This window comes from Myripristis murdjan, chromosome 12 (genome assembly GCF_902150065.1).
Source record: "Myripristis murdjan chromosome 12, fMyrMur1.1, whole genome shotgun sequence".
NCBI lineage: Eukaryota > Metazoa > Chordata > Actinopteri > Holocentriformes > Holocentridae > Myripristis > Myripristis murdjan.
The window spans coordinates 18,829,808-18,855,888 of NC_043991.1; the positions used below are offsets into that span (position 1 = coordinate 18,829,808).

The 26,081-nt window shown below is 40.3% G+C and overlaps 1 protein-coding gene across 1 annotated transcript; it reads right to left on the reverse strand.

The window, feature by feature from the left end:
* Positions 1–82: 82 nt before the first annotated feature.
* On the reverse strand, positions 83–25,989 carry LOC115369331 (rapamycin-insensitive companion of mTOR-like). The gene is made up of 38 exons (XM_030065916.1): positions 25,941–25,989; positions 25,765–25,812; positions 21,620–21,717; positions 21,457–21,521; positions 21,189–21,320; positions 20,069–20,132; positions 18,794–18,920; positions 18,503–18,672; positions 17,916–17,983; positions 17,755–17,822; positions 17,426–17,508; positions 16,106–16,193; positions 15,872–15,962; positions 15,561–15,627; positions 15,399–15,479; positions 15,169–15,269; positions 13,701–13,866; positions 13,374–13,475; positions 12,249–12,295; positions 11,924–12,059; positions 10,915–11,114; positions 10,680–10,806; positions 10,160–10,324; positions 9,992–10,068; positions 9,819–9,897; positions 9,611–9,720; positions 8,889–8,976; positions 8,498–8,590; positions 8,227–8,333; positions 7,864–8,102; positions 5,811–6,915; positions 5,296–5,473; positions 5,057–5,141; positions 4,733–4,927; positions 4,376–4,534; positions 4,131–4,254; positions 3,892–4,030; positions 83–2,719 (listed from the first exon to the last, which is right to left on the reverse strand). The coding sequence occupies exons 1-38, from the start codon at positions 25,987–25,989 to the stop codon at positions 2,657–2,659; spliced, it is 5,184 nt and encodes a 1,727-aa protein (XP_029921776.1). The 3' UTR covers positions 83–2,656.
* Between the last annotated feature and the right edge of the window lie 92 nt (positions 25,990–26,081).

Here is a 26,081-nt window from a genome sequence, read left to right on the forward strand (position 1 = left end):
GCCAGAGGACAGTACAGTGTGTGAGCTGCAAGAAGAAAAATAGCTGTAACAATAACACAAACACGGAGCTGTTGATGATTTTATGATCAAGACATCCCTTTAATAAGATTGTTTCTCATGGTTCATACGAGATCATACAGTTCACTTTAGGGAAAACCACAGATTGGAGAAAATGAGGAAAAACTGTTATGTACAACTTCTTGAAAATGATCTCTCCAGGAAAAATATAAACATCACTTTATCACTCTTCCCTCAGCTTCTTTATCATGCAGACACGAGACTTTGAGATCCATACAGTGCTTTAGAGAAGTTAAATAGAAGTCGACTGACAACACAATCAATAAAAAGGTGCTCATGTTTTCAACACACTCAAAATGTACACAAAAGTGAAATACTTAACTTTTAGTGCCTCTCTAAAGTGTCAGTGAATTCTTCTTTTTAACTTAAAATTAAATTATCTCCCCCTGTTTTTCTTAGGTAGGTCAGTCATAACATTAACAGAAAAAATATTAAGATGTACAATGTCATTTATCATATCAATAGCGTTTTCACAGCAAAATGAAGAGCAAGTTGAGGCCACATGAAAGTGCAAATGGACGTTTACATTTTAAGGAGGAGCTGTCGGGAAACCAGTGCCCCTTTTGTTATGTTTCATTATTAGTGGCACAACATGCTTTCACAATTCCTTGCCCATAAAGGGCTTTACCAAATGGCACTATCAGTTACACAGGGATTTTCTGTACATGGTGGTCAAATAAACTCTTAAATTCATCACATCTCTCTTTGGGTTAAAACAGTAATTACAGCTGCCCAAATGAAAAGATAATAACAAACATCTGTTTCTTGGTCCATAACAATTTTGACACCAAAGTGAACAAGCTTATTGCATAGCAATAACAAAACTAATGATGTTCCACTGAAAATTATGACCAAGAACGGACTCAGCAGCTTCTTTTGTGCAACACTGCCCACGTCTCATTTAACAGGATGTTTTTGTCTGTTGCACTTGCATGATTAATCTCAAATCTGGATATGTTTATGTTTGGATATTTGGAATTCTGGGGGTGTTCATGAGAAAAACACCTCCTTTACCTCAGTACAATCTGCAGGCACTTTGGATGTCAGTCAGTAGAGCCTGGGACACAGTTGGGGATGGAGGCCAATTTATGTCTCCTCATCATCAGCTATCAGACCAAATACCCAAACTGTGTGTCCATCCAGTTGTGCTCAAAATTGCCTCCGCCCCTTGACTTTATCACCATTTATCATGCATTTCTATATACTTCAAATTTTATAAGTCTCAAACTCCACTGAATGTGAAACTAATATATTTACCCAAGCAATGATCGAGGGGTGGTAATCATTTCAATCTTTCAGACAACAGATCCTTCAGTAAACCACATATTCCATGATATCATTCCATGTTTTCTGTATTAGACTCCAAATACAGAACTGTGTAACTCCACTACAATGTACTGAGTGGAACTGGCTTGACAAAAAAAAAAGCCAAAGTAGAACAATTCTGAAAAGAAAATATTGTTCAAAACCCCCTGACAAATCTCCAAGTATGACCTCTGAGTAGCATATGACATGAAATGTAACAAAATGTAGGTCATATTGCACATTAGATTAACCTTGTATTCAAATTAGATAGCTTTTACAAACTTTTAAAGAATTTCATTTTCACTTTGATATGTGCACATCCGTCAAAAATCCAAATAAATGCAGATATTTTTCAGCATGATCTTACTATTATAAATAAATAAACAGTACCCAACAAATTAAGAAAAATATACTACATATTTGGCCATGTTCCTTCAGGGAAGACTGAAACTCAACTGAAAACAGTGAGTGTTGTCTTACCAAATGAGTAACTTATTTCTTTGTTACCCAAAGTCTATTGATGACTCCTAAAATAAAACATATAGTTAACAGCAGTGCTCAAACTATCCTCAAACAGTTCTCAATGCAAGTGCTTATGATTGCTAAAAATAACTACAATAAAATCCGTGAATGGAAAAGTGCAATTCTATTTAGCTAACCATCAAACTGCATCAATAATTGATAATCATCTGGCTTCAACTGAATCTGCTTTACAGCTCTTGTTCATGTGCAATGGTAAGACAAATCTATGTCCATAATGGAAGTGATCGTAAAACAAATTTTAAAAGTACTGACACTGTTCTGGCACATCCTCTTTAGTGTTAGGTTAAACTGGGTTAAAGAATCCACTTTGGGAAAAGCTGAGTTAAAAAGACATGCTTGTATTTTTTTTTTTTTTTTTAAATAACAATGCTGAGATGCAGACGTACACTCAAACTGAGTCCCACCCAACAGGAGATGTGAAAAAGAACAATAGTTAGCTGCAGTCTGTTCACAACAGTAGTGCATTGGGCTCATTTTAGTGCAGCAAGAACAAAATGTACTGCTGCTGTTTCATTTGAAGGAGTATTGGAAAAGAGCCTCTTGTGTAACGCCATGTCTGAGTCAAATGTGGTGAGTTGGCATTGAGGAGACCGGACACAGCGGTTGGACACGATGTGGAGTGGAAGTTGGGTTGTGTGAAGGGCAAGATGTCAGTCAGAGTTCAGGGAGAGGCTGGGTGTTCAAACACACGGTTTGCTTCAACTGGCAGACCGGGAAGTGAAAGTGCGAATCAAGCGTCAGCCGTGGCCTTCTTTGGCGGCATGGATAGGATGCTTTCTGCCTCCTCATATAGCTTAAGAACAGAGATGAAGTTAATGGCCAGATGCAGCATGCCATACATGTCTTATTTGTATGCACTTAATAGAACTGTTCACCCAAAAACCCTCATATTACTTCAAACACTGACATTTGTCTATCTGCAGTACATAACACACAGCAAATTTACTAGCACTGCTGCATTTCAGCCTTCTCCAGAAAGGGATTTTCCACACTTGTTCTGCACCAACCATCACAACAGTCATGCATTCCTTAACCCTGGAATGCATGACCCAAAAAATACTACACCAGTGTATAAAGGGCAACTACTGAAATGAATGGATTTCTTCATAATGTTTTCATCTTTATTTTCAACTTAGAGAGTTAAATTAAGAATTTGATCAAACACAAATGTTTTCCAGTCTCTATCATGTAATTGTACCATTTTTTAAGAGACAATTTTTAAACTATAAGAACAATCTTGGCAGAGATGCCATAATTAATAAATAAATTTACTAATTTAGTTATCTATTTTAGTTATCTATTTATCTATCCCTCAATCCAACAGTTACTCACAGTGATACAGTAGCTAATTAGCCAAGCTTGGTGTTAGTAGTTAGCTAGAGTTATAACATTTTAATATCTAGATGATGTACATTAAATGTCTCAATCAATCAATTTGCTGTCAGTCTATTAAAAAATAATTCCATAAGACACAGCAGGCAAACATTAGTGCTAGTAGTTAGCAGGTGGATGCACGGTCTGATGCACTGTGATATCAAGAGTATTTTCTGATGAATGGGCTTATCAAATAATGAAACATTTTTCTAGATGCAATGAGGGAAAAAACAAAGGAATTGAGGGCAAAATCCAACAGTAAATGAAAAGGAGTCATTTTGATCTCTTATGAGGATTTGTGACACTGATACAAAAACATCAAAATATGTATATTGTTACTGGTAAGGGTTACAAGATTTTTGAGAAAAATGTGAAATATAAAAGGAATAAAATGTGTTGTTTTTTTCATAAAATAATTCATAAAAACACTTTATGAATACTGTAATTACTGGTAAAGTTAAAAATCTGAGTGGCTGTGGGGCCCTGTTTTGAGGAAATGCCTGATTTGCCTTGTGGGCCTGATGGCTCTGAGTCTACCCTGATCCAAGTATAGTGTAAGAAATCTTAAGTATAGTGTGCATTCATGCTTACCGGTATAAATGGCACATCTTGGAAGAGCTCTTGAATGAAGCGTCGTGAGGGCAAACGAAACATGCAGTGGGCAAGTAGGTAAGACACCTCTGAATAAAGACAGATGTCGTCAAAAGCATAGGGGAACTTCTCCTTGATCCTGTCAATAAAACACATAAGTATTTACTCTAGTTTATACTGTACAGTGTACATGTTTGAACATATCCTCCAAATGTGTGAAGAAGCAGTTTGTGTCTTACGTTAGAAGACTGGTCTCATGGCTTTTGGTCCCTACAGAGGAGCTGAGATTGATGACCAGACGAAGCACCTCCTTCCTCAGCAAAACCCTGCCAGCCGGAGCATCCTCCGGCATGGACTTCACCCCTGAAGAGGAACAAAGAGCAAAGGGAAACACAAGCATGAGGTTTGTCAGTAAAATATCAACACAGCATTGTTTAAGTTGATTAAAATATGAAAAGAACGTTAAATGATGTCAGCTACCTACCCAAAACCAGTTCCGTACTGCGAGTACTACCCCCTGAGCCTTGGGACACTGTATCGCTGCATCCTGACACCCCTGATAGCTTGGTTTGGACCATGACCTCCAAATGGTTTTGTGGAGGTGGACTGCACCACTCTGTGAACTGGGGTGCTTCTGTTAGTTCTGAGGAGGGGACAGAAAAGAAGAGTTACATCAGACCACCACCTATTGAAAATAAATAAATAAATATAAAACATTTATTGACCCCATGGTTCTACAAGGCAGAAAGCTTAAAAAACATATGCTGTAGATATGAACAGAAATCCTTGGTGTGTTACATTCTTGCCATTGGGCTCCAGTGCAGCTAACATATGTGCAGACCTGGGTGGCTGTGGGGAGAACTGAAACCAAGCACAGACAGTCCAGTACAGTAGAGACAGTTGTCGTCGTTGTGCTCTTGGAGACCCGTTTCCTCTGAACCCAACATCTGCTGCTGTTCTGCTCGGCTCACTGCCAACAGCTCTGTGATACTGAGCTGAGAGCGAAGCCCTGCAGGACGACAGCCTTCACTGGGGCCTGAGGACACAGAGGGCATGCAGTGGAAAAACTGATGAAAATATCAAGTTGCAGTTGGGACAAACACATCTAGTTAGGTCTTATATATAAGAATGTATTGGTGATATCCTATTTCCCAAAGATTTTCACCATCAGAGTCTCCAGAGAAGAATTTAGCAGAGCGGTCCTCAGAAGGTGGGCTTGTCCTCTTCTGGAAATATGGTGTTTCTTTGATCTACAGGAATCCAAGAATATTATGATCAACAGCTATCCTGCTCAATTCATGTATTTTCAAACATCGCCAAGAAGCAACACATAGTCATGTGGACCGCAGGCCGCCAAATTATCCATTAGCTATAAAGTGCATTATAAAAGAGGTTTGCCATTACCTGGAACATGTTGTTGATGTTGACAGGCAGTGCGAGACCTATGTAGTCATCAGAACCATCGTAGGTGGCAGTGGATACCATTGAGCGCATTGAGGAGGAGCGCTGCAGTGTGGATTGGTTGATAGGGCTGAGCAAGTCCTCCTTATCCAGGGAGGCAAAGCTGAGAGCCTTCAGGAACCTGAGGACAGAGGGGCACTGAAATTACTCAACTCAATGAATCTCAGCACTAATACTAAATAATCTTTTTATTTGATTTTTACTGTATTTGGCCCATTTACTTAAGGGACCACCTCAGGGTGTGCATTTCACCCTCCGAGACCAACTTGATACATATCTTGATACACATTTAGATACATTTAAAGTAAGTAACAGAGCAGTACGACTCGATTCATCCTGTCAAAATGTGATACGATGCTGTCCAACAGTGTGTGAATCTTTATATTTTGGTATATTTATTTTTTGGTTATAGAAATGCAGTCCATTTACCATTTTACCATTGACCATTTGACTGTTACCTTCGTGGAGTTAGTCTGGAGTCCAGGCTGCCTGTCTTCATGGTGATGGCATCGGTGAAGAGCACATCTTTGGCTGGGGAGGCCAGGGCCTCACTGTGGGACAGAGATGGGTGGATACGTTGCTGCTGCAGCCTCTTCAGAGTAGCGTAGCCCAAAGCATCGCGAGGACTTGCGTAGGCATCACGGGAGCTTGAGTACTTCAGTGTGGCATATCCCAATGCCTCTCTGGAGTTGGAATACATGAGGCTGCAATCCGTCAAACTACTCAGTGTGGTCACCGAGGGTGACTTGAGGGACTGGGCTCGGCGGGGCAAGGTGTGGGAGGAGCCAGGAGGCACAAGGGAGGTGGAGCTGGACTTGGAAATCGAAAGTGGTGTGGAGAAGGGTTGGGGTGTAAGTGAGTGCATGTTCTGAATAGTCTGGGCACTTATCACAGTATTGAGGCTTACACAGTCAGTGTCAATATTAGAGGGCAGGGTCTCCCTGGAAGGACTGGAGCTCATGGAGCTGATGCCACTTGTGGTGGTATCTGTGTTAAAACTCTGGCTACGGCTCTTAAAGTGGGCTCCTCCACATCCTGAAGGACCATCTCCAGCCAGACGTTCATGGCTGCTCTGTTCTCGGTGGTTCTCTACTGCCCTGACCCCTGATCCGTCCATCTCAGTGGGCTGTGGCACTCTACATTCCCCCTCTATTTCTCCCTCCCCAATGCTGGGGGTACTGCCTCGATTCTCAGTGGCTTTATTTCCTACAAAAGAGGTCTCCAAACTGACTGAGGGGCTTTTAGCAAGATGGACAACATTGTACATCGGGAAGACGTCTGCTGCTTCAAAGGAGTAGCTGGTAGGTTCTGTAATGGTGCGCTTGCGTCCCTGTTTTCCATCTAGTCCTCCTCCTTGGCCACGACCACTGCCTTTAGCTTCAGTGGTGCTGCGTAGTTTCTTTCCAGAGAGAGACAGTGAGTGGAGAAGCCGATTACGAAAGCGACTAGAGGCCAGCAGAGTGAAAGGGCTTCGATCCTTCATCAGTTTGGGGCACATGTAAAGAGAAGGTTCCTCTGGGAAGTCACAGCCTTCCAGCCTTTCATCATCTAGGATATACATATCTACAAATGATTAATAAATACTTGTAAACAACACAGTAAGTTAAACAACAACATTTTCTACTAAACGTAAGTAACAACTGGAGCGAGAGCTGTTGAGGGATGGCTTCTCTCAGCACGGTTACAAATGAACATGGTTTGTGTGAGGTGTGATATTGCGATGGCTCATGATTTTCAGATTTTCATAGTCATTAAATTATAAACAACTGATTCATTTATGCGACATGAGAAATATACTCTCCTTTGTTTTTGATCGTTTTTGATCTGATCGTTACACGTTACTACCGTCAGAAGGTGATGGTGGTAATGCAAGCTGGGTGTGTGTGTGTGTGTGTGGGTAGGTTGGGTCAGGTGTAAATACCAGTAAATATATAGTATTTTAGTTTGAAATGCCCATCCCCTGTGTGAACGTGAACCGAGCAAGATTCGACCCAACTACAGGAAGCACTGTGCATTTCTTGGCTGAAGCAACTCCCATAGCTCAGAAGTAACACGGCAGCATTAGTGACTATCAAATGGCAATATAAGAATATAGTGAATAGAGGTTTATAGAGCAACAAGGAAACACAGTTCCTTCCTGGTATTCAGCCCAAATGAGCTGCACTAACGAAGAAATGCTAAAGCTGCTGATGGTGCTCCATGGCTATGTTGGATACTGGATTGGCCAAATGTTTTTGAACAATAAAGTGACAGAAGTAAAGAAAGTCTTCAAGGACGTCCTTGAAGACTTTTTTGAATACTATTTTGAACCTCTGTCCAATCTTGACAAATAAGCTGACAGCTCCCATGTGGCTTTGTGATACAATGTAGTTCATTTGAAATTTTTTACATGTGAAACCAAACTGAACCAAGTGAACAAAGCATCAACTACTATTCCCCTGATTTGAACCACAGCAAATGAACTACAGGCATGAAAACAACCTTAGATGCAGTTGGAGGACTTGGGCTTACTGTGTTGTACAGAGTCACTCTCGCTGTTGTGCCTGGAGCTTGTGGACTCAGAGGTGAGACTGAGGGTGCTGGAGAGTGAGGACAGCAGGTTTTGAGGCTTTGGCAGTGGCTCCACCTCCTCAGGTACAACAGGCCACAGTGTACGCCGACTGTGCCTTACAGCGTCCCAGCCCTGCTGCTTCAGAACATCACAGCCTTGCCTTGTCTTACTGATCAGGCCCAGCACATACAGACAAGTCCTGCACAGAACCCACAGAGATATATGACAAAAATCAGACACAGAAGCAGTGGATTGATGGATCCCTATAAACTTTGTACTGAGTGCTGATTTAAGACAAAAGCAAAGCAGGTTAAAAGTCCTACCCTCTGATGGACAGAACCTCACAGTGCTGGGCCAGAGCCACTATGTCAGGGATCACCCCCTCCTCCAACAGCAGGTTCAGACCCCAGTTTGATGAGCCTATGTTACCCTGGGAAACAACATTTAAGAAAATTTGACTGTCATTTTTTTTATTTTGTTTATGTTGAATGTTTTTTTTCCCCAAATATCAAATGTGAATAAATTATTAATAATAAATAAAACATTTTCATAGCAAGCAAGTTTTTAATGGATATTAGAAATGCTATCACTGACCAAAGCCCAGAGTGCTGCCTTCAGATGTTTGATGCCCTCCCATTTGTCCAAGGTTGGAGAGCGAACAGTGTAGCTTAAATCAGGAACCACATTCTGTGGAAAAACATACATCATGTCAAAGTAAGTGCTATTTTTCTGTCTGAATACTGCAGTCTTAGGTTTATGCCATATTATGTCTACAAAAACGACTCACTAAGGGAAATAAGACATTGCTTTGTATGAATTTACATCAATGCCAAATAGATGGGTGTACCTGAGGGACTGTCAAACCTGACAAGTTGTACACTATATCTTTTTGCGATTCTACTGCAGGGCAGATCGCAACAGACAACAAAATCCTTGTCGACAATCCAAACAGTAGCTACTTTGCATCTGATGCAGATGAACTTACCTGAGCTTCCAGCAGATGGCAGCCTGTCTTGTCATGGACTAGCTGACCATACAAGTGCACAGGGAGGTAAACATTTGGCCTCTGTAACCTGCAAGACCAAACACAAACAAAGAGGTTATATCTTATCATAGCTAAAACTAAAAACATTCTTGAGATTTCAATGTGAATGTCATACCAGGAAAGGTTTATAACAACTCAGCAGAATATTTAAGTGACTGATTCCAGTGGTCTTAACATGACAAGTCCAGTCACTTGCTCACAGTAGAAGAGAAATTCTCATTCATTAAATGAAATTGCAAATATTTCAGCACATTTATGTTAACAAGTAAGTATAATTGTCTGTGATATTGGGAACATATATGACTTTGTTCACTGTATAAATGGTCACATGTACAACAATCCATCCAAATCTGTTGATCATGTATTCCCATCACTATATTTAAAATGGAGTTGTTGTAAACTTTTTTTTTTTTTTTTTTTTTTTTAAGCCTGAGTTAAATGTTTTGGGTGAGTCGCAGGCCTTCTGCAGGCCAGCTACCATGTACATGTGGGCATGAAAAACCCTTTGAGACTGTAAACAGTGATTATTGGACTTTAAATACACTCAATTTGAACTTAAGCTGTTTTGACAAATGCTCATGGAGCTTTCAGAAGTTCCAAGAAATGAGCCAGAGCAATTGAGAAAAACTGTAACTATACAAACTACTCAAGAGGCAATTTACCTTTGGTTGCTGCGGCGTACGTAGTTGTCTCCATCAACTGGCTTGCGGTAAGTGGTGAGAGCCTCGTTAAGCTGCTCCTCCACCATGTCCACATACTTCAGGTTATATTCCTGTAGGGAGACACAAAAGTATGGACAAAAATAGATGGTTTTGATACATTAAGTTGAAAAATAACAATGTCAAAATGCTTTGAATGGTTTAAATGTACCTTCTGCCACTTTTCCAGCTGTTTGGTGATGTACCCCCTCTCATTGAGATAGGAGAACCCCTTTGGAATGCACAAAAACCTGGTGACAACACAGACAGCATAGTGAGGGACGTTCACCCAGAGAGACTGACAGTGAACAGTGACGCCTAACCAAGCTTAGGTAGTCATCTAACCTCAGCAGCAGTAGGACACCCTTGTCCCCTAGGTGTGTGAGGGCAGGTTTCATCTGGATCAGAGCATGAAGGTTGGCCTGGACAATAACACAACACAGCAAAAATGTCAATTAACAATCAGTGATTTAAAAAAAATACAGAGGTTTGGCTGGTCAACTGTTCCCTCACCTTGTCTTCACAGGCTTCATCCAGTATGTCCAACGCCTCCATGGAAATGGTCTTGTTGCGGTCATGAAGCTGGGTGACAAGGAGCTCAATGCCCCAGTTACTGAAAAACTCAACACTGGCACGCAGTAGGACCCGTAGGTGCTTAGTGGCATACAACCTGCAGTTCTGTGTTCAACCCATACAAGACAACACAGAAGAGAAATTATCCTGATTGTAAATTTGCCAATTTACTTGTCAAAATCATCTCTACAGTATGTAATTAGAGCTGTAGTAATACCAGTTTCAGTTAGTAAGTAATGCCTATGCCCATGAACTTCACAAAATGCTGCATTCAAGCATTTTTAAAAGTTAGGTTATGCATTTGTAACTGCTAGAAAGGCAATTAACTTGCGTTTTATTATTACGTATAACTATTGGGATACCATGGGAGCTAGATCAGTGCCAATTCAGACAACACTCCATCTGTAACTATATGAGAGGGTTCAAAAGTATTTTCTGTAAAGACAGCTGTGTCTCTTACATCAGTGGCAGCAGTGAGGATTTTGGAGAGAATGACTCGAGCCAAGCCATCTCGACTGTAATCAAGTGTGGACACTGTGAGCTTCAGCAGATGGTCCTGATTCTTCAGAGTACACAAATTCAACAGGCTGCAGGAATGAACATCAACAATAATCTGATCAAATGCAGAATGGAAGCAACAGGAAAAGTTTGTTGACAGCAGAGATGCAAAAAGGAGTTATACGGCACAGACTGACCACTGGAAGACACTGCACTTCTCCAGCATCTTGACCCCATAAGGGTGGGCAGACAAGGTGCCCAGGAAGAGGAAGTAGTGCTGGCTGAGTGTGGTTAGCAGCCCGTTGCCCTGCAGACTACGGTCAGGTTTAAGCCCAGCAGAAGAGAACAGCCACTGGACAATGTCTCTCACCAGCTCCTCCAGGTACACTTGACCTTCCTGAGGGGCAAACAGACATATGGAGCCAGAGTTAGAGCGTAGTTATATCACCAGGGTGAGTATGAAAGTATACGATACAGACAGAGAGATAGGCAGATAGATGGACAGATAAACAGAATCAACAGACACAAAAAATAAGTCGGCATCCTCTAGTTTTGAAATTATGGACAAGTACAATACTACCACCTGGTGGCAAAACATCAGAATTGTCAACACTGCAGCTGTCTTTGCCTATCTGAAAGCACTGCTGTGTGTGGTGTGCTGATCATATTAAAAGGACGATAGTACTGATTTTGAATGGTTGGCACATTTACTACAAGAATGTGTCAAGTAATGTTAGATCATGGGTTACTGCAGCCCAAACCCCAGTGTATTCTACCTTTCTTCAGTCCTAGCCTGTTATCACTTAAAGGAGACAGTGCCTTGCTCATGCCACACACACTTGTTGTCAACCCTGTACATTCTTAGTAATTTGTCTTTTCTGCACCTGTTAATGCCAGGCATCAATGGGCTATTGTAAAGAAATTTTAAAAATGCGTAAACTTAATGTCTATATAATATAATACAATGTCTATGAGATTTGAACCTCTATATTACTGAAAATATTATGAAATGACCATGGGATGTTCTCTGGTCTGCCAATTTACAGCTCTTCCACTGAGTTGTTAGGACTTTGCCGTTCAAGGATATCACAAAACGTGCTGATAGGATACAATTTACCTTATTTTTCAAAACAGGTCTTACAGTGATGTGTAAAGAACTACTATATATCGTGAATGCTGAAGATATCATAGGGAGTTTCCGCTCACCTCATCAGACTCCAGGAGAAACTCTATGAAGTGACAGCCAACCACAGTGAGCTGTCTGGCCTTGGGATGGTCCAGCTCCAGGCTGGCATACAGCTTACTGCTGGGTTTGTAGAAAAAAAGTAGCCTTCGCACAAATCTACAACACACAATGCATATATTGTACTTAGTTAGATTGAGTAGATCACTCTTAAACAGTATGTTTTTTTTTTTGTTTTTTTTTTAGCTTTGAGACAGCAGTGACTGCACTGTGCAAAGGACGTCATGTGTGTGTTAATTTATGCTCTAAATCAAATGAGAGCTCCAAAGGTGGTGAAAAAATACTTACTTGTGCATTTGTTCATCTTTATTGCTACGTAGGCTAACATTTGGCCACTGGAGAAGAGGATAAAACAACAGAGAGTAACATCATAAAAAGAGTTTTAAAAGCAATATAGTTATAACCATACAAGTGGACAAAAGTCAATAGAACTACTGCAAAACAGAAGAACTTTATAGACATGCTACAGTTTAAATTAGGGATAAGGTCAAAAAATGGTTCAAGGCTTGTATTTTGTAGGAACCTTTAGTTTAGTTTAGTTCAGTTTAGCTTATTCGACAGTTCAAATTAAGATTCAGACCTCAGGAGGTCTATGATAGATGTTTCCAAAGACTTTGACACACAGTCCTGCCAGTGATTTTGCCTTCCTGATAGGATATCTGGGTCCTGGCATATAATCTTGCCTAATATCATCAAGGCCAAACTTCATCAAGGCCAGCTATCGAGACATGTAGTCGAGATAGCTGAGGACTTACCAGCTGTCTAGACCTCTACCAACAGAGTTGGACAGGAGATATGTTTTCACCCCATTCCATGTTTGTTTGTTTGTTTGTTAGTGGGATATTGCAAAAAGCAGAACAGATTTGCATGAAATTTGGTGGCAAGGTTGATCATGGGCCAAGGAAGAGCTGATTCATTTTTCACACAGATTGGCAAAAGTGGGGCATGACAGCAGATGCGGCGTCACATAAAAAAGCACATAACTTTTGAACAGATTGATGCAACATCATAAAACTTTGTGGAAGGGTCGGTCATGTGCCAAGGAAACACAGATTATCTTTTCACATTACAGGGGGCTGTGGTGGGTGTGATTAACTCTTGGTTAATATCCAACATGTGGAACTGGCATATCATGACAACTGCATAGTGATGGCAGAGGAATGCACCTTACTAAGTGTCTTTTTCTAGCTTTGCATCTGATTCTGAAACCTCCCTTAACCTAGCTTTTCACCAGGATGGACTCATTATATGTATATATATGCATATAAAAGATGTAGGTTTTCCGAGAATAAGCACATGATAAAAGCTGAGCCCTAGGCAAAGAAGCTATATTTCTCACATGAGAGATGAGTTGAGAAAGTTTAGCAAATTCTAAGAGGACTGATACTGTGAGCCATTTCCAGTCTGCTTTACCTTTAAAATTGTTCCAATCAGGACCCAGTTCCAGTCCAGGTTCTCCTTATGGTTGAGGATGTGGCTGTCTCTCATATTCATCATCAGAGCATCCTCACTGTCCTATGTCACAGACAGAGCTGCTGTTATCAACACTGATGTGTATGGTGAACCTCTCTTTGAAACACAAACCTTTAGACAAAATTCAATTCTGTTTGTGTCTAAATTCCATTTTTAAACAAAGATATCATGTTCCATTTAATTGTAGCATCCATGATTTCCACAAAACAGAGAACATGAGGCCCAGTTACAGTAGTAGACTGCAGGGACACAGAGTGATGTGCAAACCTTTATCATAAATATGTCTCTCTGGGGTCTTATGTGCTGGTCTCGACAGTGGTGCGATGCCACTGATTTGCGGAGGATGTTATCCAGGTAGAGACTGTTAGGCTTGGGTCCTCGCTTTTTTTTCTCATGAAAGCGCTTCAGGTAGTTGACTGCAGCACTTGCCCGTCTGAAAAGCAGGGTCATCAGGTTCAGGCAATGTGATGAGACTCTTTGACATTTATGATTTTACACATCATTTTCACATTAGAAACAATGGGTCCCATTTTCATGGTGGTAAAATGTGTTAAAACCCAGCATTATGGGGGCAGTAGTTAACGTTACTAACAGGAGGAATACATAACAGAGGTGGAGCTTGAGTGGATTTTAGCCAAGCCCAATCAAAAGAAAAGATTGCATTCAGTTAGTCATAATAATTACATTAAATGTGGTAGTTGCAATAGTCTTTTTACATTATTTACATGTTTACATGATGGTATGAAATGACAACTCCCCATACTAATGCTGACTAACTCAGTGTTTCAGTTTCGTGAATTTTGAAATTGGATTTTTCTTCAAACCACACACAGACATAAATTTGTTTTAACCAAAACAATTACAGCAAATCTCCTGCACTATCCCACCATGCTCACTGCATGGTGTTTCTCAATTACAAATAGAAACATGAAAGTGCCGAGAGATGACTGATGATGTTTTTCACTGCATAAACTTCAAGTTATAGCCAACCAGACAGGTTGGTGTGCACAAAAAATCTTCTGCAAGAGCCTCATGCAGGTTGCATGAGATTTAATCTATAACGTTTTAACACATGCATAATTGGAGACACTTTGAAAATGCTCACCACTTCCCTCAAATTAGATCGAACAATATGCAGGTGCTGCTGCCCCCAAATGGCTATACAAATTTAATCAACCATAAGAGAAGTGTCCTACATCCTACAGCTGTGGAGGACAGATACTGGTGTTAACCCAGTACAGACTCAGCTTTACTGTTATTGTTGCCTTTATCAAATTAAAATTACATTTTTGATATACAAGTAGACATTTCCATTGCTTGGGAATGAATTCATGAAGGGGTTCATGTGATTTTGCAGAGGTTTGTCAGTGTGCCTCCGCCAACTAACACCAGAAAAATAGCACAGGGCTTTTGTTAAGACGTGCTTTTCAAGTTGATAGTGATATCTAACACTAAAATTACATGGTGTTGCAGATCTATGTTGTAAACACGCCCGGTGGAGCCACTCCACCCATCTCTGCGCTGTGAGTTCAATTTAGACCAGAAAAATCCCAAACCATCAAAACACCCAAGAACTAGTTTAACACCAGATGAAATTTCCAACTCACTGGTGTTAAGAGCGCCAGTTTGACACCAGCACAAAAATAGGGCCCAATGTGCTGCAACACCTTGTACTTTCTACATCCTATTGATTAATCCAGTCACATCTGTGTCATGCCTGGCGGCTGGTACTCACAGTCTCTTCTCCTGAGCAATATCAAAGGAGGCCGCCATGTTCATGAGAGTGGGTAGGCAGTGCAGGTGATGGCTGTGGCTGTGAGGGAGGATGGTATTGGCCTGAGGGGGGAAAAAATTAAACTTAAAAAAAAATATCAAAGGCAAAACCAGAAAAACAGAGAGAAACTGCCGAAGTTCCAGCTGCATGTTCAAATACTATCAGGTAAAGTGAACAGAGCATGGAGTTACCATATGAAGGAGTTCTCCCAGCAGGATGGTAGCTCGTACAGATATGTTATCATCACTGCTTGTGATCACCTCTACCAGACCCTGTGGAGGACAGATACAGGATATCAAACAGGTAGGACAGAGACACCACAGAAAAAAAATCAGTATGGTCAATGTCTTTACCTCTAACAGTCCACTCTTGATGAAGGCAGACAGTACCAGAGCCAGGTAGTTGTCCATTAGATCAGGCCTGGAGGAGCAGAGTAAGAAGCAGTACATATAGCAGTACGTAGCATTTACAATAGCATAATAGCACTTATTTCAAGCTTTAATCTCTGTAATATAGTATTTAACAAAATATGAGCAAAAAAGCACAAAAGAGCATTAGCCCCTCCTCCCCCACTCCACCAATGTCAGAACATGATTTTTTATCTTTGTGGCCCCAATCCCCTCCATAGAAAAGCGATTGCCGACATTAGAGACTATGTATTTACCTTGAGCGTGATCGATGTGGAAGAATGATTTTAGCCTCGGAAGCCACAAAACCATCAGACAACCTCCAGCTGTCCTGAAATCTACTGGGGTCTACATGGGACATAAGTACAGTTTTCTTAAGAACAAAAGTTGATACCAAAAGCAACACATCACAGCCTGGCATTCTGCTATGAATTCAGGCAACAGCAGATGCAAAGCAAAAGAGGCAATGAAAGTAATGTCACTGTACCCACCTACACTAATAAGTGCTTCAATAAAGTCTGCAGTCCCAACAGGTATGGCAAGCCGGAAGATATCATACATCACCTCTAACAAGCCTCTCTATGGGGGCAAATAGAGACCTGATTTTAACATGGTCATAACTGAGCTGTATTCGTTTATTTTTACTTTACAAGTGAGGATTTTCTTAAGAGGAGAGGAAACTAGAACCACTGCAGTCATATTCAAATTTGAGCATTTAGCACCGCTCTTCGAAGAAGCACAAATCACCATGAAAGGCCGCAGGATACTTGGAAAGATTAAGTGATGAAAGAAGCATCAACTAACATGTCAGAAAACAGAGCTTACTCTTGCACTATGAAAATTGCAGCAATCGCCAATGTTTTAATAGAGTTATCTCTCTGAAAACTAATGAAATTTCTTTTATTTCTTTCAGAGCATTTTTTTAATCATTCTGTCCAGTGAAGATGCAATTTTTTTGCTTTGTCTTGTCTAAAGAGCATATATAACCAGACGCTGCATAATTTTTTAGTAAGTAATAAGGTCTTGTTAAATTTTATTCTACTTTTAAATTTCTTGATTTTTTCTTACCTTCATGCCCTGCATTTTGAACCACGACCCACCAACCTATGAAATTGGGAAAGAACTACTACAACTGGCACAAAGTTCAGCTAAGTGGCACAGAGAAAACCTAAGGAACAAAAATTAATGTTTCTCCTGATGTCACTGCGACACAAAAAGTCTTTTTAGCCCAAAATTCAACCTCTTTCCAAGTATACTGGGACCTTAACTTGGGTTGCCTGTCTTTTAGGCCATGTCCTGATTAAGCTGAGTAAATCCAAAAACAGTTTTCCTTTTCATTCCCACTAAATGTTAATAGTGTTTTCACAGCATTTCATACTTTCAGGGTTTTCAAAAACCCCACTGTCCACAGTGAAACACCTGAAAACGCACAAACTCCCCGACTGTGCATGCGCACACCTACACGACTTCTGCTCTACAATGCAGAATGTGAAAGTATTCGCAAGATCACATGATTTGTCTTATGTTATCATTTCCAGAAAGCTCAGTTTTGCCAGCCCACACAGAAACACCAGCCTGGCATTTTCATATGTACACGCCTTGGAAACAGTTTTTGAAAAGCTCAGTTTTTTCTCTGTGGTTGGAAAACACCAGTTTAGTGTGGACGGAAAGGAAAAAAAGAGGCTTTTTCAAATTTACACAGCTCAGTGTGGACATGGCTCTGGCCAGAGGGTGAAGGTGAATACAAGAAATGGGTTTCATGTCCTTCCACAAAGCAGAGAAATGACTGTTACATTACACAGTATACCTACCCGCACCTCCATATTTGGTATACAGAGTAAGCCAATGAGAGACTGGATTCCAGAGTTGCCTGACTTGCAGAGGTTAATGATGCCTGAAGGGGTCAGAAAGCAGGGTTATCCAGGGACATACCTCTTCTCATTAGCTACACACTCAAATATACTGCAATGTCATAAACAAAAAAGTTAATGAGGTGTCAAGAAATTAATAGAAACTTGACGAGGCACAAGTGTGCCCAAGGGCCCTGTGATTCAAAAACGGCATCATAGGACTTTCCAGGCATGCATCATGTTACATTTTTCATCATGTTACTAAAATAACGGTAGATTTAACCAGTTACCTGACCAGGAGCGAAATGAAGCAACTATAGACATTTTACTGGCCAGGAATCGAGCCTCCCTGTCCTCCCTGAAGTCAACAAATAAAAAGTGAAATTAACAATACAAAAAAAAAGTTTCCAGATTTACTTTTACATACTTTAATGAGCTTAGCTGAACTCACTTAAGCTGCCCCTCTGTTGTGTCTGGGTTGTGTCTGTAGTGGAAGTCAGTGTATGGAGCCAAGATTTGCTAGGAAACACAAATATATATTTATATGAGTGACATTGCACATACTTAAAGCACCATACCAGTCATTCTGCATGTTTAGCCCAACATCTACATCATGTTTCTGCTGATCTTCAGTTGTATTTTAGAGCTCCCGTATCATTTGTCCTCCCTTTTATCCAGCCATTGGTTCCCATTCAATCCACTACGATATGAAAATGAACTTTCTTCACACCAGTTTTCCATCACTGTAATAAAGTCATCCACATTAGTTTTCCTACAAGACAACTATCAGTCCTGTGGTAAATGGCAGAAAACTATGAGGTGAGTGTTGCAACCAGAAATTCAAATTAGAAAATCAAGGACTTTTGATGAAAAGTTGTCAAATATTTAGTACCCCACATGATTTGCAAATTGGCTTGTTGTAATGTAAAATGTGAAGAAATTGCAATACATGTCCCAAACATTCAAAATCAATGGTATGGTCCTTTTAAGAGTTTGCATCAACTTCAGAATGAACCATGAACTGAGTATTATCAGCACCTCCAGTTCAACATCAGAGCGGATGTACTGCCTGGTTTGAGGGTGGTTGAGGAGGTGGAGGATGGTGGTGATGAGAGCTTCATTGATGCGGCTCAGCTGACAGTCGATCACGCTCTTCAAAATGGTGCCCAGACCGCCTCTCTCTGCCACCACAACAGGGTTCTTCAAGGCTGCAGAATAAAGGGACCACACAGAGCCGCTCTGCCACAACAGCCACACTATTGATGTCATTAAGTACACACAGGACTGTGTGTGTGTGCGCCTACGCATATGCAAACTGTTTTTACTCACAAAGCTCACAGATTATGGCAACGCAGGCCCGGACCATACGATCCCGTGCATGCAGTCCGTCATTGCCCACGGCAATGAGAGAGTTGGTGACAGAGGAGGGAAAAAGTTGTGCGTTCACTGTGATCATCTGGATGAAGCAACAGAAACATAACTGTGATGACCAGGGCTGGCCGAAATGTTAAAGTACTTAACTTACTTTATTTATTAACAAGTAACTAAACCTGATAGGTTTTTTTATTTTTTTGAATTAGAATGTTATTACTTTTACTTTCTTTCCTAATGTTTTAAAACAGTCACTGACAACACTTGCTATGACATGATAAGGCATAGCCTATCCATGTGCTTTTATCTGTTGTTTTCCCCAGAGCTGACTGTAGACTCTTTGTGTGACCAGATCAGATCACATAATTACAGAGCCCTGGAGAGGCCGCAGACATTTTTTCCTTTTCACACGCACAATGTACTACATTTGCCCACTAAATCAAGGTAATGAAATCCTAATTTGTGCACACAATTTACTCATTTTGTGCTCTCAATTTGTTATCTTGTACTCTCAAATTAATGAAACTGTGCCCATGTTTCGCTCTGGTGTCTGACTCACAACGACAGAGACCAGAGCCCTACTGTTGCATGTGTGCCTTTGATGGTTACTGCATCCAGGCTGTCCAATAATTCATATTAAATTATATGATTTGAATGAATATGAATTTTAATAATCAGACTTCATAATACACTGAAAATTCACATTGCCCTCAGTAAACTATTCCACAGTCATGCAATCTGTCATCCAGCTGGTTTACACTGAATTTAAATTTGATCCAAATCAAAAAATTTATGCCAGTAGAGTTCATGCATCCTTGGCTGCTGTCAGCTGATCCATTAAATCGTGGGCATGTTTTCTTTAGATAAGGGTGCAGTGTAACTATAAACTGGGCCCAAAATTATGAATGTGAGAGCACAAAAAAGAAGTTACGTGCAAGAAATTAGGATTTATGACTTTGATTTACGATTTTTTGGGCACAATTTAGGATTTTGTGCACACAACATTAAAAAAAAAAAGTTTTCATGGCCTCTCCAGGACTTCGTCCATAATCCTGAAATTTAAAACCCATGATTTTAAATACAGACTTTCAAAGAATCAGAAATGCCTGACCTGTCAATCTACAAGTGTCAATTATAAGCTCCATACTGTAAGAAGAGGAGTAGATCTAAGCAACAAGCCACTGAGTCTTAAATAATGGTAAAGTATTTATTGGCCATTTAAGCAAATCTCACCTTCCGCACCAGTCTGAGAGCCTGCGTTCTCTCAACCTCATTACTTTGCTGGATATCTATGCACCTGGGATTGAATAAAGGAAACATTTAAGTTAAAACTTAAACTCTAAGGCCGGTTTCACACACAGTTTGATTAAGTTTAAGTAGTTTAATTAAGACAGGACGAGGCCTTAATTAAAAACACATCTTAACATTTGTAAACAAAAAAAAATGCATTTCTGGGATGGAAATGAGAGATTAGTTTCACTCTCACAAGGCTCTTGATAAATTACTTGCATTATTTTGTGTCTGACCTCCCATTTGGAAATGTGGTTAAACTGTGGGCTTTCAGCTCCAAGGTAGGCTGCTTTGAATGAACTTTTACTGTCAAATTTGCAGTGACAGAGACACTAACTGCAGAATGTGCCATTTCAGAGAATATTTCAAGGGCATGCGAGGGGGTGAAGTGGGTGGAGGACAGAAGAAGAGCTTATTGTCAGGCAGATATAGAAATTAAGAAAGGAACAAACAAGGAAATAACAACATGCTGGCTGTAAACTGTATGGTGGAAAGACGACCCATAGTGATGACTTGCACAATGCGAGAGGTCATTTTGCTGTAAACTAAAATGCATGTAACATTGCTTAATTTAGCTTTAATTTCAGAACTTGATGATGCTCATAAAACATTAAATACTGTATATAGAAAGACAAAATAAAGAAACTATTTTAATCCATGACCCAGAAAGTGAACTGGAGCTATTCCATTTTAAAAGGGTATTTCAGTCTGTGACTACGCTTAACCCCTGTCTGGGAAACCACATTACAGTCAAAAAGACAATTGTCCATGACATGTATGACTTTTTATCCCTGAAAAAATAACTCTTAGCATTGTAGTATACAGGATATACAGATGTTTTAAGCTGATTAGCCTAGTTACCATTTATTTAGGATACACTGGCCATACACATTGTCCATAGGTTAAGGATCAAAGTCCGTATGTATGAATACATTCAGGTGACAACTGGTTCATTACCAAGTCTCAGTTGGACACCTTATGTGTAGTTTTCATTCAGAGGGTCCCAGATCAAACTCTGAACACATCACATAATCACCTATAGTGGTTATAATATTACACTCACCTGGCAATCAAATAGTCCACCTGAAGCCGAAGCACCTTCTCTAATATGATACTGTCTCTGATCAGGTACCGTAGCGCTCGTAAACCGGCTGCACGCACTTCCTTGGCTTCATTCAACAACGCTAACCGGAGACTTGCAGATGAAAAAGGGGGAAAGCAGTCAAATCAAAATTACAACGTCAGCAGCAGCCAAAGTAAGTCTGTGTAATGAGCTATTAATTGCGAGGTAGCTTCAGCACAACAGCAGAATGCGATGCCAAAACACTCACCAAATAATTATCTCCTCATATGTAAATCCAAGCTTCTTCTCCGAGTGGCCAGCGCTGCAGAGAAGCTATAGGAGAGAGACACGCGTATAAAATGTTAACAAGTTGACATAAACATAGCCTCCTTCACTTTACTCAGTGGCTATTGATTGATTTCATGACAAACCTTTATGAAGTTGTTCAAGTGACCAAGTTTGCGCATGTTGGAAACTCCTTGCTGCCTGGCAACATTTTGAAGGATTTCACGCAGGTTGTCAGCAGGATCTGAAACAAAACGAAGAGCAGCAGCACTTTCAGTCCTAGCTAATACACTGTCACAAGTTAGATCTTGACGGATAATGTGGGAAAAAAATACAAAATTTCACACAGGTATTGACACTAAAATGCTGCAATATATTCTCTGAAATTATACAATTTTTTACATATACTCCAGAAATTTTACATATTCTGTAAGCTAGACCAGTATAACACATTATTAACCAGTGCTACCAGATGAGCAGGACATTAAATTGGAAGAGTAAACACAGTTGGATATGATGACAGGTCTAAATACTGGTACCCACACCTGCAGAACTGTTAGCTGCTTTATTCAAGTACAAAGTCAGACAGATATAGAAATTTACAAAGGAACAAACAAGGAAATGACCGCCTCCCTACTATTATGGAGAAATCTCTGGACTGATCCATGAAATTGTAATTCAACAGCTATGAAACTGGTAATTAGGCTCACCCAAGCTAGACTTTTGCAAACTAACATTTTTTTCTTGTTAATTGAATCAAAATGCCAGTTCCACTGTAAATGTGCACCAATTCTACTGTGTTTTCAAAATAAATACAGAAAAACAGTAGCATAACAAAGACAGTTATATTTTAAAAGATTTGCATGAAATTACAGGACAATTTTCACCTTTTAATTTTTAAGAGTATTTTATAATTATGCCATGGCTTAATTAGTATACCTGCACACAGGTATATGGATGGCACACGGATGGCAGGTTGTGTTGCCTAATGTGTCACCAAGCCCTGCCACACCAACATGAAAATAAAGTCTCACAGTTAGCTGTACTTGATACAAAGATACTTTCTACACAACATGAGCAATTTTGCATCCTGTCTTGTCCAGTGAAAATGTCAAAATTCTTCACTTGGCCAGCCTTGGAACGAGGAAATCTCCCTGTTGCAGGCTTTTACAGTTTGCTGGAGTGAGGAAACAAAGTGTTTTTTCATAGATGCTTATGAGTTTTGCTTTGATCTCAGCATCATCACATGGTATACTGCGAGAAAACAGCTTTTTGACAATATGTGACATGGGGTGGCAGCCAACACCTTAAAAAAGGTCTTGCCACCCCAGCTGGCACCCCAGTTTTGTGCAATCTAAAAAAAGAATTGTTCTTGCTGGTTTGCACATTTACAATAACAAAAATCTGATATCCGAGTTCAAGTGAACGCAGCATGGTGTGTGGAAGTTCTTGTGTTTTACATACATGGGCCACATGTAACCGTCGAACAGAACGGGGGGTCTGGCATCATGTAGTTCCTCGAGACACTCCTCTTTTTACATTCTTATTGCATTCAAGAGAGATTAGACTACATATGTGGCACTTGGGGCTGAACGATATGGCTAAAAAAAAAAAAAAAAAATATATATATATATATATATATACATATATATATATATATATATACATATATGTATATATATATATATATATATATATACATATATACATGATATGATTAATTTTGCAGATATCACGCTTGCAATGTGATTCACAACTTTAGTAGGAATGGAAGGAAGGTTCATTTTTGCATCATAATTTTCATTTTTGCTGAAAAAGCTACTGAAATTATGATCGTGTGATTTTTGCTACTCACTGTACGAAACAAGCATATTTTCATACATCTGGAAAATCCCATTTTTAGGTCAGGGTACCTCTGTAGCTCTGTAAAACTTGGACAGTGTTTTCTCACCTTTATCAAAAAAATGCTGCTTCTATGATTTTGATATCGCACTTGGCCATATTGTGATTTTGATAATATTTCAATTAATTATTCAGCTCCAGTGGCACTGCAATTTTGCTCTGTCCCACAGTCAGTGACCTTCATTGGGCTTTCTTTCTACACAGGCTTTGCATGAACAGATACACGGCATCATCTACCTATCAGCCTACCTGCTAAGCCACCCTGCCATAACTCCATGCCAGCCCAATGCCACGCCACTTCAACATTTCTAGGACGGCCACTGCTTTTGGCATCTGAATGGTATCAATAACAGATTAACTCCATTGTGATTCCTCCATCAATCTCTCTTTCTATTTCAGGCATGCTATTATAGGCCGAAATAAAATAATTAAGCAGAGTTAAATAGTGTTAGGGGCTCCTGAGCAGATCACTGTGATTGAAAAGGGACACTGTGTCCCTGTAATGAGGACGCTATCAAGCCTGTTTCTATGCCAGTGCCTTGATGTTTTTACTGGTGTTACAGCTTTGAAGTGATGAGTGAATGATAAGTGAAAACCCTGAGAGATGATCAAACTTCATGGATCTGCTTGTTAATAAATTTCAACAACATGAAAACAGAGGAACCACTGAGGACCTGCAAAATAACAAAAAAAGCTAAATAAAGGACATTGTGCACAAAGAAAATGAAAGCACTGATGTCCATTTTAGTCAGCACACCGAGTATGGCGTTTGATCTGAAGAAACAAAATCAAGTAGAAAAACAGAAGAAGTAGTTAGGATTTATTTGCACAATCTTGTACTACGCATACGCATTATTTGATCAACTATAGTTATTCAACAAGGAACGAGAATTTTTCTTTATTTGTACCATTAAACTATTTACAATCCATCCTTTGTTATTTACTGCATTGTGGCATTTCTGCTTTATATGATAAAGGTAGGCAGGGGAGACAGAGGGTAAGCCATGCAGCAAAAGGCCCGGGCCTGTCATTATCAAATAGCCTAAATCAGAAATGCCAAAAAATGAAGAAATACATCCTATACTATACTAATCTGGACAAAACATGGTGGAGGTTCTTCCAGTTTAGGAGGCTATGGGTACACCACAAGGAACAAAGTTGGGGGAAAAATGAAAAAAAAAAATAGGCTACTAGATAATCCAATAAAAAGGTTAAAGTGACATCTGATCCTAAAAAAACATTTGACCCAAAAAACATCTTAACCCTAAGAACGTACATCATGCAGATAGTTTTAAACCACCAAGGTCCATGTATGAAGTATCTGGTATCTGCGTACTCGCAGTACAGCACAACACAGCCCCTGACATGATGTCATGGATTTACACACCACAACTACTTGGTTAAGGTTAGGAAAAGGTCATGGTTAGGATTAAAATATTTTGTTGTCACAGGAAACAAAAACCAATCTCGCTTCACAGGGGAATTGAACCCCATTCTCCCACCTGAAAGTCTTTCATTGACCCTTCTACCACCCAAACCACAGTCTTGCAAACCTGCTAGTAGAGCTCTGAATGTTTACCAGCTTTCTTATTCGCTTTTAGGGCTTTTATTGCAGAAATACCAGCTGTTAACACGCATCATCCCCATACTAATCCATGAGGATATCTCAGGGGGTGTGTCCTGATGTAAAGCTGGTGTGTCAAGTTGTAAAGTGGGTGTGTCCTCTTGTAAAGCAGGTGTGCCCTGATGTAAAGTGGGTGCATCCTGATGAAAAGTCAGTGTGTCCTGTGTCAAGTTGTAAAGTGGGTGTGTCCTGATGTAAAGTGGGTGTGTCCTGTTGTTCTGCATGTACTCAGTTAGACCCTACCCTAAGTTTCGTCAAATGATGCTGTAAATACAGAAAATTTACCAGACGAATTCCATGGAGTGTTTTTGGGTGAACAGGCATCTTGCACACATCCCCATTCACCGAGGCAGTATGGTTATTGGAGTGTTTTACGATTCAGTGACCCTAAATCTTACAAAATAATAAAAGACGATTTTTCCCGAACTTAAAAAAAAAAATTCCAATAAAGTCACGAAAATGAAAAGTGTTGTGAGGTTACCAAGCCATGGGGGTTTCCATGCGCTTTAATGTTGAAAGTTGAGCGGAAGTTGGATTTCGGCTCGTGTCTAACTTGACAGTGATGCTACAAACTGGCAGAATGCGGGCAAAACATGCGGGATGGTACAGACTGAGTTGGCAAACCCCCTTTTCGCATTCAGTTTGGACAGCTACAGCCATAAAACTATGTAAAGCACAAACAGTATGGCGTGACGGTGGAGGTAACCACACATTTGGCGAGCCGTGACGCCTCAGTGAGGATGCTGTGTCCGAGCTGTCACCCACCTCTGGAAAGATCCAGCGGAACATTTTCCTCCCCGCTGTCATTCCGACCTGTCGGCACAAACATGAAGAATGAGCTCAGCTGGACAAAATGCCCTCGCCATGTCACTGTCGAGCACAGAGAAATGTTAGTCCTGCCGGCTGTGAGGTGACGCCGTGTCGGGAGAAATGTGTCTCACCTCGCATCCGGCTGCTCCGAGACGGGCGGCCTCGGATGCTGACCGCCATCTTTACACCACCCGCACTGACCGAGCGGAGGGACAGTATCGCGAGAATACAGTCATCCTCCCAGCCTCATCTTCATCAGCACCCAGGGCTTC